This window comes from Vidua macroura, chromosome 1 (genome assembly GCF_024509145.1).
Source record: "Vidua macroura isolate BioBank_ID:100142 chromosome 1, ASM2450914v1, whole genome shotgun sequence".
Taxonomy (NCBI): Eukaryota; Metazoa; Chordata; class Aves; order Passeriformes; family Viduidae; genus Vidua; species Vidua macroura.
Genome location: NC_071571.1, coordinates 42,950,139 through 42,966,782, shown reverse-complemented (window position 1 = coordinate 42,966,782; position 16,644 = coordinate 42,950,139). Strand labels below are relative to the sequence as shown.

Here is a 16,644-nt window from a genome sequence, read left to right as displayed (position 1 = left end):
ACCAAAAGCAGCAAAATGTATTTTAAACATAACAAGGATACCTATAACTGCATGGTTCACTGATTAGAGATTTATTACACAGAATTTTGTTGAAGTTACTCTTCAGACCATGACAGCATTTGAAATACTTGTTGCTCTGAAGTGAGCTTCCAGATTCTTAAAGTATTGTTTTATCGTATCCTTCTCAAGATGCATTTGTTTGAAGTTTGTCAGTGTTGAGTAATGCTACTGAAATCTATTACAAATTTTGTTAATCTCATAGGAATTTATTTATACATTATAACAAGAGGTGTTTTTCTGAGCCATATCACTGATAATACTTTAATATGGACAAAGCTTTCTATAGGACTTCAGTTTGGGTCAGAAAGGGTTAATTTATGATCTTTCTGTCAAAACAGGCTTCTCCACTGCTTGCTTGCTTTGCTTTAGGTATAACTTAAACAGCCCTCAATACACTGAGCATAAATTAGTTTTCATGGAAGCAAAAAACTGATTTCTGGTAAGACAGACTTCCATTTGATTTAATCAAATTTTTTGTTCTCTTTCATCTGGAAGTCAAAAATGCACCAGTGCTTTTAGAATCCTGAGAGTTCTTGTATGACTGGAGTCAGGACAGAGGAGGGATGATACTGGAGCTTCTCATGTGCATGCTTTAAATGGCACATCATTTGTAAAGCCTTTGTTGCAAATTTCATCTCCACATCCTTTCTATCCATGCTTTTCAACTGATAGCAGATAGAAGCAATCACCTCATCTCCAAATTGAATTCTCCAGAGGAAAACACAAGGCAAGTCCACCTAAAGTTCAAGTGGTTTTTTTTTTTTTGTGTGTGTGTATGTATAAAATCAGTTCAAGTTTCAAAGAAGAAAAATGATACAGTTTTCCCAGCGGAAATAAGTGTTCGTTTAATTTTATAATTCTGAGCATGTTAAGATGTAAGAAACATAACTACGTTTTCAAATTACGTTTGCTCAGCCCTGTCTTGACACTGTGCAATTATGCTAATTAAGGAACTTTGGTTTATGGGAGTCTTAAATTATATTTCACTGATTTTTAAAGCACTTGAATTTAACTGTGTCATCCCATCCCTAAGCAGCATCCCTACCAATATTCTACATTCAGAGAAGGGGTGCCGCACCACAGCAGTTTAAGTTGACATAAAATCAGGCTTCTGTGACTGCCCTTGTGCTGGTGCCAAGTTCTGCATTGGCCCTGACATTTTCCTCTCTTGAAAACCCAGCTCAAGAGGACTGATCTAGCCAAGAAGAAAGCCTGCCTCAAAAAAGGCTCTACTGCTGAACTCCCAGAACTAGTGGAGGAAAACAGTGTAGAGCAGTGACAGGACTAAAACCTTTAATCAGTTTGAACTGTTGTGAATGTATTCTCAAAGCATTCAAGCAAATCAGCTTTAATCTATCCTTCAGGCAAAAACAAAGTTAATTCATCTTCTGACCATAGCACTCAACTTATCTCAAACCTGCATTTCATCTTCCATACTTTTCTTCTTTAATACCTTCCATCTCACACGCATATTCAGTATTTACCTGCTATTTTCTTCCTTCAGCTGCACAATCTTGAAATAGTTAAAAATATTAATTGCAGGTTTTCCAGAGAGGTTTCCCTTCCCTTTATTTAGGACTCACAGAGATCTTCAGCTGTTTCTGTTTTCCCCTCAGTGACTGTTTTCAAAGCTAACTACTCCAGTAAAAGTTTCACTGTTAATGTGGAAGCTCTTACAAGTGCCTCTATCCTATCTACTGGAGGCTTCACATTTCCAGAGACATTTTGTGAAGTAAAGATCTAGTTTCACATTGCCTGTAAAAGACAGCCAAGAAACATGTGCTCTATAATTGGAATATGCTGTGAAGCAAGTTACTATTGGAAGTCTTGGCTGAGGCAGGCAAAATGCCTTGTTAGGATGTCTGCTGCAGGACAAAGACTCCACTCCTCTGCATTGCCAGCTGCAGCTATCATCATGTTGTGGCCTGAATACAGCAGAAGGTGGAAAACTCTTCCCTAGTAAAGGTTTATGTCTTTCTGAAGGATTACTTCAATTTATAACATGGCAAAGAAGGCACCCCATTTACTTCTAAATTATTTCAGTTATGTTATAGCAAGCTGTCTGTGGTGAAAGAAGACATTTCAACAATGAAACTATAAACAGCTAAAAAAAACCCAGCAATAGCAAAGTACTTTCATTTTAATTGATTCAAGGTTAATGTGACAAGAATTTCAGGAATGCTGCATATAAAACAGACAAGTATGCTTGCCAAGACTCTCTTGGAAATTCTTCTTCAAGACTATGGGTGAGAGCAAAACAGGGCAAAGGTAATATTCAGTGAGGAGCTGGCAGTTAATAAACAGATGTTTACATAGTTATACGATTTTGGCTCCTGGCAAGAATATGATGGTTTGTTTGATAACATACTTAAGCATAATATGTTGGGCTGTGAAATTTTATTCAGACTCAGAGCCAAAAAATGTTATCAAGTGAAAGCATGTGGCAGCTTTTCAGGTTGGAAGGAATTAGTTACAAATTTTTGTTTTACCGGAGAGCCCATATACCTTTTTATTTTTAGTATTACTACAATTTTCATGTAAATTGAGTCAAATATACAGAGGATTTTTCCTCCCTTATGTCTTAAAAAGAGTTGTCTGAGGTCACATTTATAAAGCTGATAAAGTTTATTGATAAAAGCAATTAACGTAGCGTGCTTCTATTGCAAATACGTGCTCTATTGCAAAGACCACTAACTTTAAGATAGACCCAACTGGTGAATTGAAAGACTAAATCTGTGTTCAGATGCTTTCTTAGTCAAAGTTAACAATAAGACTGCGGGGGGAAGAACAAAAACTGCACGCACAGGTTATGTAAAATTTAGAAACTTAGTAAAGTACCCTTAGAAAAAATACCCAGATTTAACAAGGTTGTTTTGACCTCATTCCCTATCGAACTACACAAGCTTGTGCTAGGACAAAGTGGAGGTGGGAGCAAGTGCTCAGGAGTGTTCCATACCACTGCTAATGAAGAACAAATTTCAGCACAAGGGAATTAAAAAACACAAATTTCACAGAAGGCTCCTGTCTGCCTTGAAAATAGATGCTGAAATATTACCCAGCAACATCACCATGTTTAGTTAGCCTGACTCTAAATAATAGATCACATATTCAGTTCATGCATCACCAAAGGTTGGACACAGCCCCAGCTGAAAGAGACAGGAGTGGATATGGGAGGGACAAACCCCACAGCTACAGATACAAATTGGGAGAGTATATTCTAGCAGCCTGTCCCAATGGGAAGGTTAAAATGGCCCTGAGGTGCCCCTCTGTCTCCCAATAATTCAGCAGCTAACGTCAGCTGCATTCTGTGCATCTGCAACAAGCCAAGAAGCACCAGAGGAGGATTTAATTTAAAAAGAGTTGAAACTCGTATCGTAGGCCCTCCTCCCCACCATCTGGCTAGTGGGGACATTCAGTACAATTCAGCATGACAACTGCCTATTCAGAAGGAAGAAAAAAAAATCCATTTCTCATTCATGAAAAAAAATAGGCAGTTCTCATTCCATCTTTGAGGGCCTCCAGCTTAATCCAGATCTGTTGAGGAGTTCTGAGGATACAACTCTATAATTAGAGTACAGAAACTGGTAGTAATAAATCAGCAAAAATCTTGTTTCCTATTTGAAGTTCAGGCTTAAAGTAAATTTTAACCTTGAATTTCCTATATGCTATTTAAAACTTGACCAGAATATTTTGATATCTAATGAGAGTCATGGTTTTTATCCTACTTCTTTCATATGTCATATAATAAATTTAAGGTCTCAGGTTGTATTAAGATACTGTTATGAGAACATATCTATCACATCACATCAATATATTGTATCTTTTATATTTATATGATTTCTATTATATCTATGATTTACTTAATAATAAATCTGCTTATCTGTTTATCTATTATTATGTTATACCACATAATACATCTATCCAGCCATATATATATGACTTATTTAATATGCAGAAATAAAAAGATACCAATATGTAAATGTTTCTGTTTCATCGTTCATTCATCTGTGGAAAATCACCCATCCAGTGAAAAAACAAAACAATAATTGGGAGCTTCTGACACTGTAGTAGCAACATGGATTAATCAGAAATCACTTACGTGTGTATGCATTGAGAACCAAAATCTTGATTTTGCTTCTGTTGGAGTTGCAAAACAGCACTCCTGGAGTATTTTCTTCATTAGATACACATTTCAGTAAGCCAGGTACTTTTAAGAATTCATCTTTCATGTCTCCCACAATTTCCACTCCAAATTGTTTTCCCTTTTTGAAAACTTGATCTTTGGTTGTTTACAGCCTTACATCTTCAACATTTATGTACAGTGATGCTGTTTTTCTCTTCCAGGGACAGATTATAAAGGATGTAGAATAAACTAACCTTGGTGTTGCAGTTTTTCCTGTTTATAAAGTCTATTTTATCCGAAACCATAGCCTCACTGCAATATCTAAGGAGAGAGAGCTAGGTTTGAATAAATTAAGCTTTGCATCAATTCAGCTGTTATATCCTACAAAGTGTAATCAAGACACTGCTTCTAGGGTCAAAGTATAAAGAATGCAGAACTGTAGTAGAGAAGCTGAAAATTGGTGAGGAAAAATAAAGTCTCATTTCAAACTTGCCAAAACCTCTAAAACAGCATTTCCTTTTGCAGTTTGTAGCAAAAGGAATATCACCATTTCCTCCTCCTAGGCCACCTAAAGAAGTACATCCACGCTGAAGAAAAAAACAAATGACTTCATTTTTGCAATTCTGCACACAATGGCTTCTGATCCCAATGGGAACTTCTTAGCAAATATTTTCTGATGACTTTCAGATTTATTGCAGGTATGCAAGCTTCACAAGCACTTCTCTTTAAACAGAACTCTTTTCTCTTTTTTTGATATATTTAAATGATTTTGAAGTAGCCTAGTCATTAGTGACAGTAATTCCAAGCAACCTTTTAAAATAGCTGTGGCTGACATCCTGTCCTTCCATGTGAAATTAGCCCTGCCCAAACACAGAGCCTTTTGCAGCACTGTACCTGAAGGAGCAGCTACATGAAATTTGGTCAGGTTTAAAAGTTTCCAGCAGCAATGCCAGCACTTCTGAGTCCTATACATAGGATGGTTGCAAATATTATTTTATTTTAGCCCTTGGTGAAAATGCCTTGTGTTACTATGAAAGACGACCACTATTATTGAGATTGCTTTTACTAACTCAGGTTCCCTGCTTTGTCTTCAGGGCTGGGCACAGGCTGTAGCTGCCTATAACAAACTTCCTGTGGGTGCAAAGCAAATACCATAAAGAGGCTTGACATGGCATGAATGCCAGGGGAAGGTCACAACCCAAAGCCTGATGCCTATAACATTGCTGTGTTTAAGCTTTTGTAGTTCCTGGGCTTTAATATTGTATTGTTTGATATTACAAGCTGTTTCATGGAACGGTGCCATTTTATCAAAGAAGTTTGCCTATGCTGAAAAAAAAGCTTCTAATCCTTTTTGTTGAATAGAAAATCTGGAAGGCATGAACCTCAGAACTTGAATAGAAAGGCCAAATGAAATTTCTCTGAAAAGAAATCAGAATTTGAAAGGGTAATTCATTTTTGTAATGGTTGTGATTGACAATGCTGGAATTTCTAACACTCAAAAACATTTTCACCTAGCCCTTTTTAATGCCTTTTGAGCAGTTTCTGCTCTGATTTTTAAAAAAATATGGTTAAAAAGTAGTGCTGTTATATTTCTGTTTAATTTCCTGGGGAGAAAGGTAAATAAATATATGTGATACTGAGTGCACATGAGCACAGTAACTCTTAACTGTAGCACATGGTTGGTACATCTGATGATGCAAGAAACTAATTTGATAGGGCACAGCTGAGGAAATTCAGTTAAGAAAACAGGAACCAAGCATCTGTTTTGTTTGACTGTCTCAGAACTTTAAATGCTCCCTAAGCTTTGTTGCTTTCTTGGGTTCCTTGTCTTTTCATGACATGAGAAATGCTAACATGAAGGCTTCAAAAATTAAATCTAATCCATCTGTATCTGGCAGACACATTCTTATACGAAAAAGTGAGGAAACTGTGGGATAAGACAGATTTTTTTTTTTTAGTTACAAATAAATTATTTAATTTGTAATCAAATAAAGCTTCAGTGATTGAATATATCTTAATTTTCAATTTTTTTCTCTTGCTTTTCAATCCTTGACATACTTGTGTTTACATGCACTGTTCTACCAGTTATTTAAATAAAGCTGTAAAAGTTGAGCTTAAGGATTAAAGAGAGAATAAGCTTTCTACTGCACAGCCTATTCTGTTAAGGTTTTTCATTTCACAATTTTGAGAAATGGCAGTCAGCCTGCTCCACTCCCCTCCCTTCCCAAGCAACACCTGTCAGCAGCAGCCATTCAGTCTTGATACTGGCCTAAATTATGAATTGTCAAAATACAGAATGGTTTGTGTTGGAAGAGACCAAAAACATCATCTAGTTCCAACTGCCCTGCCATGGGTAGGGACACATTTCACTAGACCAGTTTGCTGATAGGGCCAGGTTGGATAGGGCTATCTGATTGATGTGATATCTGTGTCACAAGAAGTGCCTAAATGAAAAACAATATTTCAGGAAACATACTACAATCCCATTTAAAAGGTCAGTGGTATAAGATTTCTTCAGAAGATCATCTCAAACTTAGACTCCAAAAATAAATGAGCATTGACCATTTAGATTAATACTTTTACAACTAATTAAAATAAGAATTTGAATAAACCATTAGGAAATAGCTGCCACAGTCCATCAGCAGCTAGATAAGTTCTATTATTTCTGTTTGGAAGGCAGCTCCTTCTTGCTTTTGTGAAAAAGGCAGAAGCTCAGTGCCTTATGATTAAGATCCTTACTTAGCCTAGTCGTTTCTTCAAGTGCTTAGTGTTAGTTGCTGGTTTCTTATGGCAACACCAAAACCTGCTCATCTTAAAACGTGTCTGTATAGGTAGACATAGCATATGTTTGAAAAATTGTCTGGTCATGTCTGACACAAAGCAGTGTAGACCCAGCCTATGATTGACATATAAGATGATGATTCAACAAATATGTTTATCTGAAGAGGCAAAACATTCATTCTTTGATGCCACTGATCACGATTCAAGCAGAAAATCTGCTTTGGGTAAAAAAACGAAGAATCTACACATCCTTGGAAAATTTCATACAGTCCTGACAGGGATTCCTATATGACTACAGGAGAAAGTCTAACACAAAGCCAAACTGGACCAAATGGGGATTTGTTATGATGCAGTCTCCCAAATATTGATTTAAGTGAGCTTAGGAGAAGCTAATGTGACAAAGAAGATACTTGAGCTATCCATCTCTGTCAGAAAATTTAGAGTTTTCCAAATGACTTTGTGAACTGCAAAGAACTGTTAGATCATAGTAATTGTTTTGACACAATGGATATAAGTATAAAATATTAAACAACATAATATCCATCAGCCCCAGAGAATCCAAATATTTTAGATTCTGGAGATACCACATCCCAGGGATACTCAGCACTAGGACCTTTTTATGCTTCAGAACACAAATAAGAGAAATGAAGGAAAATGTTTCATTAGGAAAATTAGTCAAGCCTCTATTTAACCACAAAAATTGGAGTGCCTTAGTCTTTTAAAGCAAGCAGCATTTTTAAAGTGCTTTTAAATTTAACATATACATTAGTTTTTACATACCAACAAGTAAAAATACCACTGTTGTAAACAAAATTAACTAGACATTGATAAAGCTATTACAATGAACTTTTCATTAATAGCTATACAGATTTCTTAGCTGTCCTAGTAGAGTAGTACTGTGAGATTTGTAATACTCATGTATTTCATAGAGAACTTTCACTGTAAACCTGAGGCACCTACACCAAATGTATCTTTAGATACAGAAATCTTTAGAAAAGCAAAACAAAGCCAGAGTGCCTCTCTCTTTTCTTACTTTTTTTTTTTTTTCCTAAGCCAGCAGTAGCACTTGAACTATCACAGCCATAATAAAAGCATTATCACTGTTACAAGATCAGCAACCACAGATGCCATCTCTCCTGAGAGAGCCATCTCTCCACACTATGAGACAGCATCACTTCCAGCTAGAGGTTAACCTGTGTGGAATGGGAAGTATTGTTCATCGCAGAGTAGAGATCAAGTGCCAGCTATTTCAGCAAAAGCTGCCAGATCTTTTACTGGATAAAGTCATGTCCTGTTCAGACCTTTAGCTGCATCCTCAGTATTTCTTCTCCAGGCTAACTAACGAGATGTCTGAAGTCTTTCCCACTTGGAAGAGATGATTCTTGCAAAAGTCTTAGACTGTCACATGAAACATGTACTTTAAAATGCCTGTAGTCCTGTAATTTCAGGAATTTTGTGTCAAACATATGTCAGATTCAGTTACACTAATGCTGCTTGGCATACAACAATTGCATTTACAAAGTTGAACAGTGCCAATTTGATTCAACTAATGTAGATTTTAAAGCTGTAAGGAATTATTTATTTCAGTCTGACTGCATATGTAACAGAGAACTTCCACCTGTAAACTGTGCACAAGGACTACAACCTCTATTTCATCTGTTTAAAGTCTTTTATAAGCATTTCTAACCACAATTTCAGAGTATGGACTGACCATGGATAAATTATTCCAGATGTTAAATATAGAATGAAACCTTATATCCTATTTGCATGCAGCCTGTGAGCTTTTTTCTCCTTGATTAAAGACCCGTCCTTTGTGAGCACTGTCTTCCTCAAAGATCCTGTTAAATCCTCAGTTACTTTGAGATAAGACCTTGACTTGAATAGAGTTGCCATTTTTGGGGAAAACTAAAGATAAGGCAAAATAAGAATGCAGTAAACAAGCAAGCATCTGATAAGCTCTGTTAGAACATCCTCACAAGAGGATCTGTACCCTGTTTCTACTCAGACCTTAGAAGGACCTACAAATCCTGCCTAACAGAGATTTGAAGGAAAGACAGCTTAATGCCACTCACCATAGATGTTATTATCCAACTTTACTTTCAATTCAGTCACTGCTTTTTAAATTCATTTGGTTGGTAAACTTGAGAAAGACAAATATATTTTAATGGCAATAGCTCTCTCATGACTAGGGGAATGTCCTTCCTGGTCTTCAGCAGTTTGGTATCCTCTGGTTGGCTGACTTAGAAACTGACTGAGCTGCAGCCATCAACCACTACCCGGGATAGGAGTCAAGGATGTTCTCTGTTACCCTTTCCAAGGTAGGCTTTGGGAATTATTCTTTTGAATAATTATTTTGAGAGGTGCAAACACTGATGGGAGCTTTCCCTACACGAAGTACTGCTGATTATTCTCCCCTATTCTCCCATCTGTTTGATGTAATGCTGCTCTTAAAGGCAGTTTTAATAGGATGCCTCCCCTCTTACCAACCAGCCTCACCTTCATTAAGCATGTGGGTGTTTCACATCTTTGAGACTCTCTATCCATGAGTTCTGCAGTTACTGGGGGAAAGGCGCAGATACAGCTCATTTCCTTTAGAAAAGAGGCTAGGAAGGGTTCTGCCAGAGCAGTTGTGTTAATTGTTAAAGAAACATACTCTGAATGTCAAGCACAACGTAGAAATCAGCTCTGAGCTCCCAAAGCTCATTTGGTAGGCTCCCTAAAGGACAAGGCCTCATCTGTTAATTCTCCTGTATAGAACCTCATTGATGGTATCACTCTTATGCATGAACTACTAGCTAGAGAAATTACTATAGCATTTATCTTGTGGCTGGTGTGTAGCTGAGAAATAATTCTAAAGAAGCATTGGCTGGGAAGGATGTAAGAAATGTCTATTTACTGCTGAGATTCAGGAGGAAAGATGGTGGTTTCTCTGCACAAAATGTTGGTTCTTCCATTTCCTTTAGCATTGGTCACACACTCTTTGGAAACTGATTGTGAATGAAAAAAAGCATCCTGTAGTTTCTTCCAGGAAAAGATTTTATCTGAGTCCAGCTGGAATTTTCAACAGGAAGTCTAAGCTTTATGGCCATGTTTTGGAAAGAGGTAACCTTGCAATACTCTTGAAAAGTAATTTCCTCAAATGTTAATGGGATATACTCTAACTAGCAACAAAGGCAAAAGAAAATAATTTCTTGTTTTGCCAAATGAATTGAAAAATATTTTCAAAGAAAGGAGATAATCCTACCAGCATAAACACCATTAAATAAGCCACATACATGCCTTCTATTGTTTTTTATCTAAGCAGAGAGGCTGCTTAAACATGTTGAAATAATAGGCCTTTTATGTTTGACAAGAAAATAAGTGGCATGTTTCATTTCCTTACTCAGACTGAATTAATATTAAAGGCCTCATACCTTCCAAGAACTTAATCATAATCATTTTAATGGAAAATTCAATGTATAGAATTAGATAAGAATTGCTCTTAAAAAAATACATTTTCTCCTAAGAAAAAGCTATAGAGGTCTAGATAAAAGCCTCATTTAGCCAGAATTACCTCCTAAACTCTACTGTGCTGTTAAAATGTCACTTGTTCTCAAACAAACTCTTAACATGTAGCCACAAAGCACATTTACATACCATTTCTATATGGCTTGTTAAAAAGCTTTCAGATTTCTTTGCTTTAAAACATTCAAGTTTGAATTAAAACTAAGAGAAAAATCTGAAGATCATAAATAATTACATTATTAGATCATAGTCATACTCCCTGAAGTCCATGCTCCTGGGCCTTGTGTGTTCAGTCAGGAATGATTCCAGAAGGTGATCCAAAAAATAAACAATTAATACACTGCCAGTATTGAAATAGTCTTCTTAAACCATATTCTATGGTTTAAGAACTGAAGTGAGAAAGTTTATCCTTCTTAGTATAAGTCTGGATGTTCTTATCTATACATACATCCTTCTTATAATCTCTTTATGTCTTGGACTTCATGAAAATCCCTGGTAATTTCTAGAATCTCTAGTTTCTGAACAATACACATTTATTTCCCAGCTTTAGTTTTTACTGAGATATTTGATGTCTAATGCTCTTACTGATGATCAGTTTCTAAGCAACTGGTAAACAGGATTTTTTAGTTGTCAGTTTCCAGAGGAAATTGCAACTCATTAAAGTGAGCATGCAAAGCTAACCTCAGACTGTAGCCATTACACTTATTTTCATGTTGTATTTCATTTAAAATGTTTGATCAGAGAACAAGTCTCCTAGGATGCATAGCTTTTCTGGAACACTACAGTGAACAGCAGTTCTTCAACAAGCCTCATTACATTCAGTGCACAATATCAAGCAATGTAAAGAGAATGAATAGTAGCACCACATTCAGTTCATTTTGTATTGATAAAGCTTTGTGTCTCGGGACTAACATGCTAATAACCACATCAATGCTTGTTTTGATTAAATGGATTTCTTCCAGCAGTAGAAGCAGCAGTGACAGAAGTATATTGCACTAAGGATATTCACATACTTATGCAAGTGAAATGATTAAATTTAGCATCAAGTTACAGGTTTCTCTATAATTCAATCTCTAATTCTCTCATTCAGTTCCACCAATGAATGTTTAAGTTACAGCTGGCTTGTGCATTCTCTGAAGTTCAGCTATCAGGAAAAATCTTGAACAATTCAAAAGTTATTAGCCAACTTGCCCTGCATGCAATCTTTGCTTGTGATTTTTGCCTCTGTCACTGGACAAGACATTATTATGACAAAGAGATGATTATGTGCATCAGACAAAATATATCAGAACAGAACATGACAATAGCACAGTTAGAATGTGCTAAGCTCTCTGGAACCTAAATTTAATGGCCACTGAGATCAGAAAAGGATGAATAGTGAGAAAATAATAAAAAATGCTGTTATCTACTGATAACATTTATTAAAAGACATTCAGTCAGTGTTAAGCAAACCATCCCAAGGACTTACCCTGCTAAATAAAAGAATGTGATCCTCAGAAATAAAGAGCTTATTTTCAACACCATGCAGGGCAGCTTCCAGAGCAAAACTGCACTCTGTGTTTGTAGAGTCAAAGCAGCAAGTGTTACTATGTGGTGAGTATCAGCCCTGCCAAGATCTGACAAACCCAAGGAGAATGAACACGATGTTTCTTTAAGCATGTAGTGCTTGAGCTGTTAGCCATTGTAAAAACATTAGAAGCAAGAAAGAAAACAATGAATATTACTGTACCAAAAGAGGAAAAGCAGATTTCCCTCCCACCCACCCCCTGCCAGTTACAGCCCTGGTACTTTTTATTTCCAAAATATATAATGGCAAAAGAATGTGTCTTTCTTTGCCTGATAACCTCTGATTTGGAGAAGTAAGCCATTCAGCATAATTTAGCACACAGAGAAAAAAGAAGTTTAACTGTTTCAAAGGAATGCAGAATTTCAGTTCTTGTTATAGCTCTGATTCTTCTGAATGCTCATCACACAGCTTAATACCCATATTGGATGAAAAGGAACAGTAACTCATCAGAGACGGCCTCATTCCAGACTCACCCCTTCTCTCCCCGCCCATGCTAAATAGCTTCCATTTCCTTGTGAAACAGCAACAGCCTCAGATTACAATTCAGTTCTCCTAAGGATATTAATGTTGCATTTACGTTAAGAAATAATGATCTACCAAAACATTCAAGAATTCAGGTTACAAGCCCTACTGCCAGGACTGCAACCTTTTATTTAACACAGATTTACACGACAAAGGGCTTAAATACTGACCAGTGCCTACACCTGATCTTAGAAAAATAGAAATCTCTTAGAAAAGATAAAGCCTTTACAGAATAGAGAACAGCACAGCACAAAGCTTATGTCTAAGAGAAGAGTTAACAGAGGGAAAGTCTGGTTTATTTTTAAATTTATTTTATATACCTATTTAGAAATTAATTCTGTCAAATATACCCCCCTTATCATAACAAGTAGATTCAAGACTATGCTGAATATAAGGAAGTTTAACAATATTTTTACACAGCTGGTATGGAGATGAGTGGTTCAAGATGAACTGGAATTACACTGAAAACAGCTCATGACAGCAGTGAAAGATGGGCTTCTGTGATCTTCAAGAGGCAGGTAATGACTACTTAAAGCTTCATGGTCTCAGTGCTTTAAGTCTCCAGTTATTTCCTCAGAATCAAAAATTATTTATTCCCAGAGCAAATTTTTTTCAACTTCACAGTGCTCTCATAAAATCCTAAATAGAACCATTACTCACAGATACTGACATTTAGAAAGCAGTGCAGCTAAACTTGTGATCCTCCCCTTTAACATACGGCTAGACTAGCCTCAGGGTTACAACTGAAGTAGTTCCTTTTTTTAATTTGCTTTTACCTTTTCTTGAATCCTCTTGGCTTTCACTGTCGATATAAGTTTCCAAACTGCATGGATAGGAAGCTTTATAAAACAGGAGAACACAGACTTATGCAGCAGATTATCCATAATTTAGGCAATTTCTCTTACTGCTTCCCTGTTTGGAGGTCTGAATGCATGTTTTCCGCCTCTTCCCAAAGACTCGTAGTCCTCGACTGTTGCACAATCCTTTTCTGCAGAGCAACTGGTGAAAATCAAAACATCAAATGCAGAGCCTCCAACAAATGACTAGTGTTGAAGTGCCACAAGGGCAGTGTGAGCTGCAAGAACTGAGGGGCAGTTCTCCCAAATGCAAATCATTTCCCTGGCAGCCTGCTCAAATAGCTCTACTTCTGGTAAGAACATTCTGCTGCAAAAATCAATTAACAGTAACTAGCTCCTGATTTTTCCTAGCCCCTAATGCCTGATGCCTCTTAAAGCTTGTTCAGCTGCAGTAAAGAGGTTAGAAAACTGCTATTTCCAGCACATTCACCCCTCCTCCTCAAGCTGTATTTCACCGACTGCACTGTCTGGTTTCACTTTTGTTTCATACACAATCCTGTTATATGGATTTCAGTCAGGTTAATGCTTTTGTTCATTCCCTGCTTCCTAAACTGGAACTGCAAGGCACCAGTTACAGAACATAACAGTGCAAGCCTCAGATAAAGCTTAGCTTGCAACTAGGGGCTTTGCCTTGAATCTTACCTGCAAACTCATTTCCTTTCAAGTCATTGCATATGTCTTTATGACCCCTTCTCTACTTTGCACTTTTGACCAGCAGACAAGTATTTGTCTGGCTTTTGTAGTGGATGGAAAAGCAGCAAAGCACATTTCCATCAATTATCATCCTAAATTCTCAAGTTTCAGAGTTATGGAAGTTTGGGTGGATGTCTCCCTCTCTCTTTTGTTGTTGTTGACCTTTTATGCAGAGAAGTCACAGAGCTGGGTTCTTATTACAGTAAAGCAGTTCAGTCCTCACTACAACTCCAAGTCTTTCCTAGGTATGTCTCCGTGCATAATAAATTATATTAAGGTCAGTCTCTACCCAGGCCATTCTACAATTCTATTATTTAGATCTTGGCTAGTGCTACAGAATTTATCCTGAAGCTATTAAATACAGCTGCTAAAGACTAACCAGCCAGAGAATGTTATGCCCCCCCTGCACATCAACATTTGTGGGACGCAAAAGAAATAATTTCTTTACCTTGTCAGCACAGTTTGTGGAAAGTAATCCATATTGTAGGGAAATAATACTGCTTTGCAGGACTCTTCTCCCATTCCTCCCTTTTAGGTCTCACAGCTACAAAAAAAAATCTTTCAATGGATTCAGGAAAGAATCCAAGACAGATTTACATGTTTGTTTTCAGTGTTAACTCATCCCACACTACTTGCACATATCCCTCCCTTCAGGTTTAATGCTTGACACAGGCAAACATTCTGACATTTCATGCTTGGAAATGTGCCTTGAACAAATCCTTTTTGTGTTCCTAAATGACTATTTGGCTGCTTATACTTCAGTCCATCTGTTTGGATGGCACCAAGCCTGCTTACAAGGTGATCTTCCTGTTTCACTTCCTATCCAGAGATGCCAGCCAGTTTTGGGCTCTCGGCACGATACCTCTCCTGCCCTCACTTTGGTACAAAGCCCTGCTGAGTCAGAATCACTGTTCCTGTGCATTATAAAATTTGTTGGCACTTGTGTGACTCTGACCACCTGAACAGCAGAGGAAGAAAACTGGAGTTGTCAGCACTGTAAATTGCCAAGCACACTCGTTACTGTGAAGCCAGGAGAATGTTACAAAGATCAGTGACACATCGTAGCATGGGAATTTTAATTGCTTTGCAAAACCAGGATCCCCACAAGCAGAAGGACAAGAATAGTAAAAGCAAAAACAGAAGCCACAGGCATAAAAGAGTCAAGCAGGGGGAAATACTGAGCTCCACTTTGCTCTAGTGGTTCCTTTAAAATTACATATACTAGGACATATTTGTTTTATATAACCTCAGACTCAGACTTTTACCTAAAATCATAGTGTTATGTTTATGCCATTCCCTGCAAAATCATACCAGGCTGAAGCTGCTTCTTTGCAAAGTTCTGAAGTGCAAGACCAAGCTCTTTCAGAGGAATGGAGCACCATAGGATTGTTTCAGATTGGCCTAACAACAGTGTTTCAGCAGGAGCTTGTACACTTACCCCTTCTGTGCTGAATAAGGGTGCTTAGGGAGCACAAAAGGAGACATCTGCAGTAATCCAGATGGATGGAGCCTCGAAAATGTTGGACAACATCACCTGTTTGAGCCATACCTTGGCAAATATCAGAATTCTGCATTTCTTTGATTAGCACCTAAAGTCTTTATTGAAACAGAGAGAAAGATTTCTTAACTAGGAAATATTTGACCTGTCAAGATTAAGTCAGTGGGTACATATCACAAATGTTCTTCCTCCCTCCATCCTGTTTAAGAAAAGCAGTAACAAGCCAAGAAAAGCAAAGACAGGCTTTCAACAAACAGTATCAGCTGTCAGAATGTTTTAGTTTAAGGGTTTAGTGAAAAAGTCTCCTTTCTCTGGTGTAAAATAACATGACAAAATTTCCAAACATGTTCTGACACCTGAAAGAACGGGTTTTTATTGTGCCCTGTGTTTTTACTAAAGAAATACCCTCACTTCTCATGCCATGATATGTTTAAAAGAAAATAGAAGAAATTTAAACATTTTGACTCTGCCTAGGAATTAATCAAATTTATACTAAAATTATGATCTATTATGTGCTCAGAAAACAGCAAACAACAGAGACTAAACTTCTCAGCTCTGGCCTGGCAACTATCCAGTATCAACAAGAATAGCACTAACCTATTTGTTCAATTAATTCTTGTGGTATCAGTCAAGGTGAACTGAGCATCTCCCATACAGCACTTAGACAACCTCTGCCCTGTATTATAAGCTTCTCTAATGACAGTAACAAAATATATCACTAGCAGCCAAAATCTAAAAACAGCATCCAGGTCCTGTATAATAGTAGCACACAATTCTCTTTTCACTGAATAAATAAAACCTGCACCAAAACATAGATATGTATGCATCTGCATAGGTATATGTGTAAAACTATATAGATGTAGGTGCTACTTATATACACAATGCCCCCACCCTGAAAACACATTTAAGGAGCTGGTGAACAAACACAGACTTTGTCCTACTACTCAGTGCAAGCTGCTGGCAGCAGGACAGGCAGCAGTAGGTAATTCTTGCTGACTGTGAGCCATTTAATCATCTTCTCTGACCATCTTGGTATCTC

At 37.2% G+C, this 16,644-nt stretch overlaps 1 protein-coding gene across 4 annotated transcripts in view; it reads right to left on the bottom strand.

Annotated features, from left to right (window-relative positions):
* The window catches only part of ATP2C1 (ATPase secretory pathway Ca2+ transporting 1), a 68,182-nt gene extending 52,579 nt beyond the window's left edge, over nt 1-15,603 (bottom strand). For 3 of the 4 annotated variants that reach the window (XM_053972511.1, XM_053972491.1, XM_053972501.1), the window contains exons 1-3: nt 15,546-15,603; nt 14,556-14,651; nt 13,334-13,556 (exon numbers count right to left, since the gene is read on the bottom strand). In XM_053972511.1, the coding sequence (XP_053828486.1) occupies nt 13,334-13,441 (108 nt within the window). In that variant the 5' untranslated portion in view covers nt 13,442-13,556; nt 14,556-14,651; nt 15,546-15,603. Of the gene's footprint in view, nt 1-13,333; nt 13,557-14,555; nt 14,652-15,545 lie in introns of those variants that run through there. The other variant, XM_053972528.1, reaches the window with a different exon arrangement.
* Nucleotides 15,604-16,644: the final 1,041 nt, after the last annotated feature.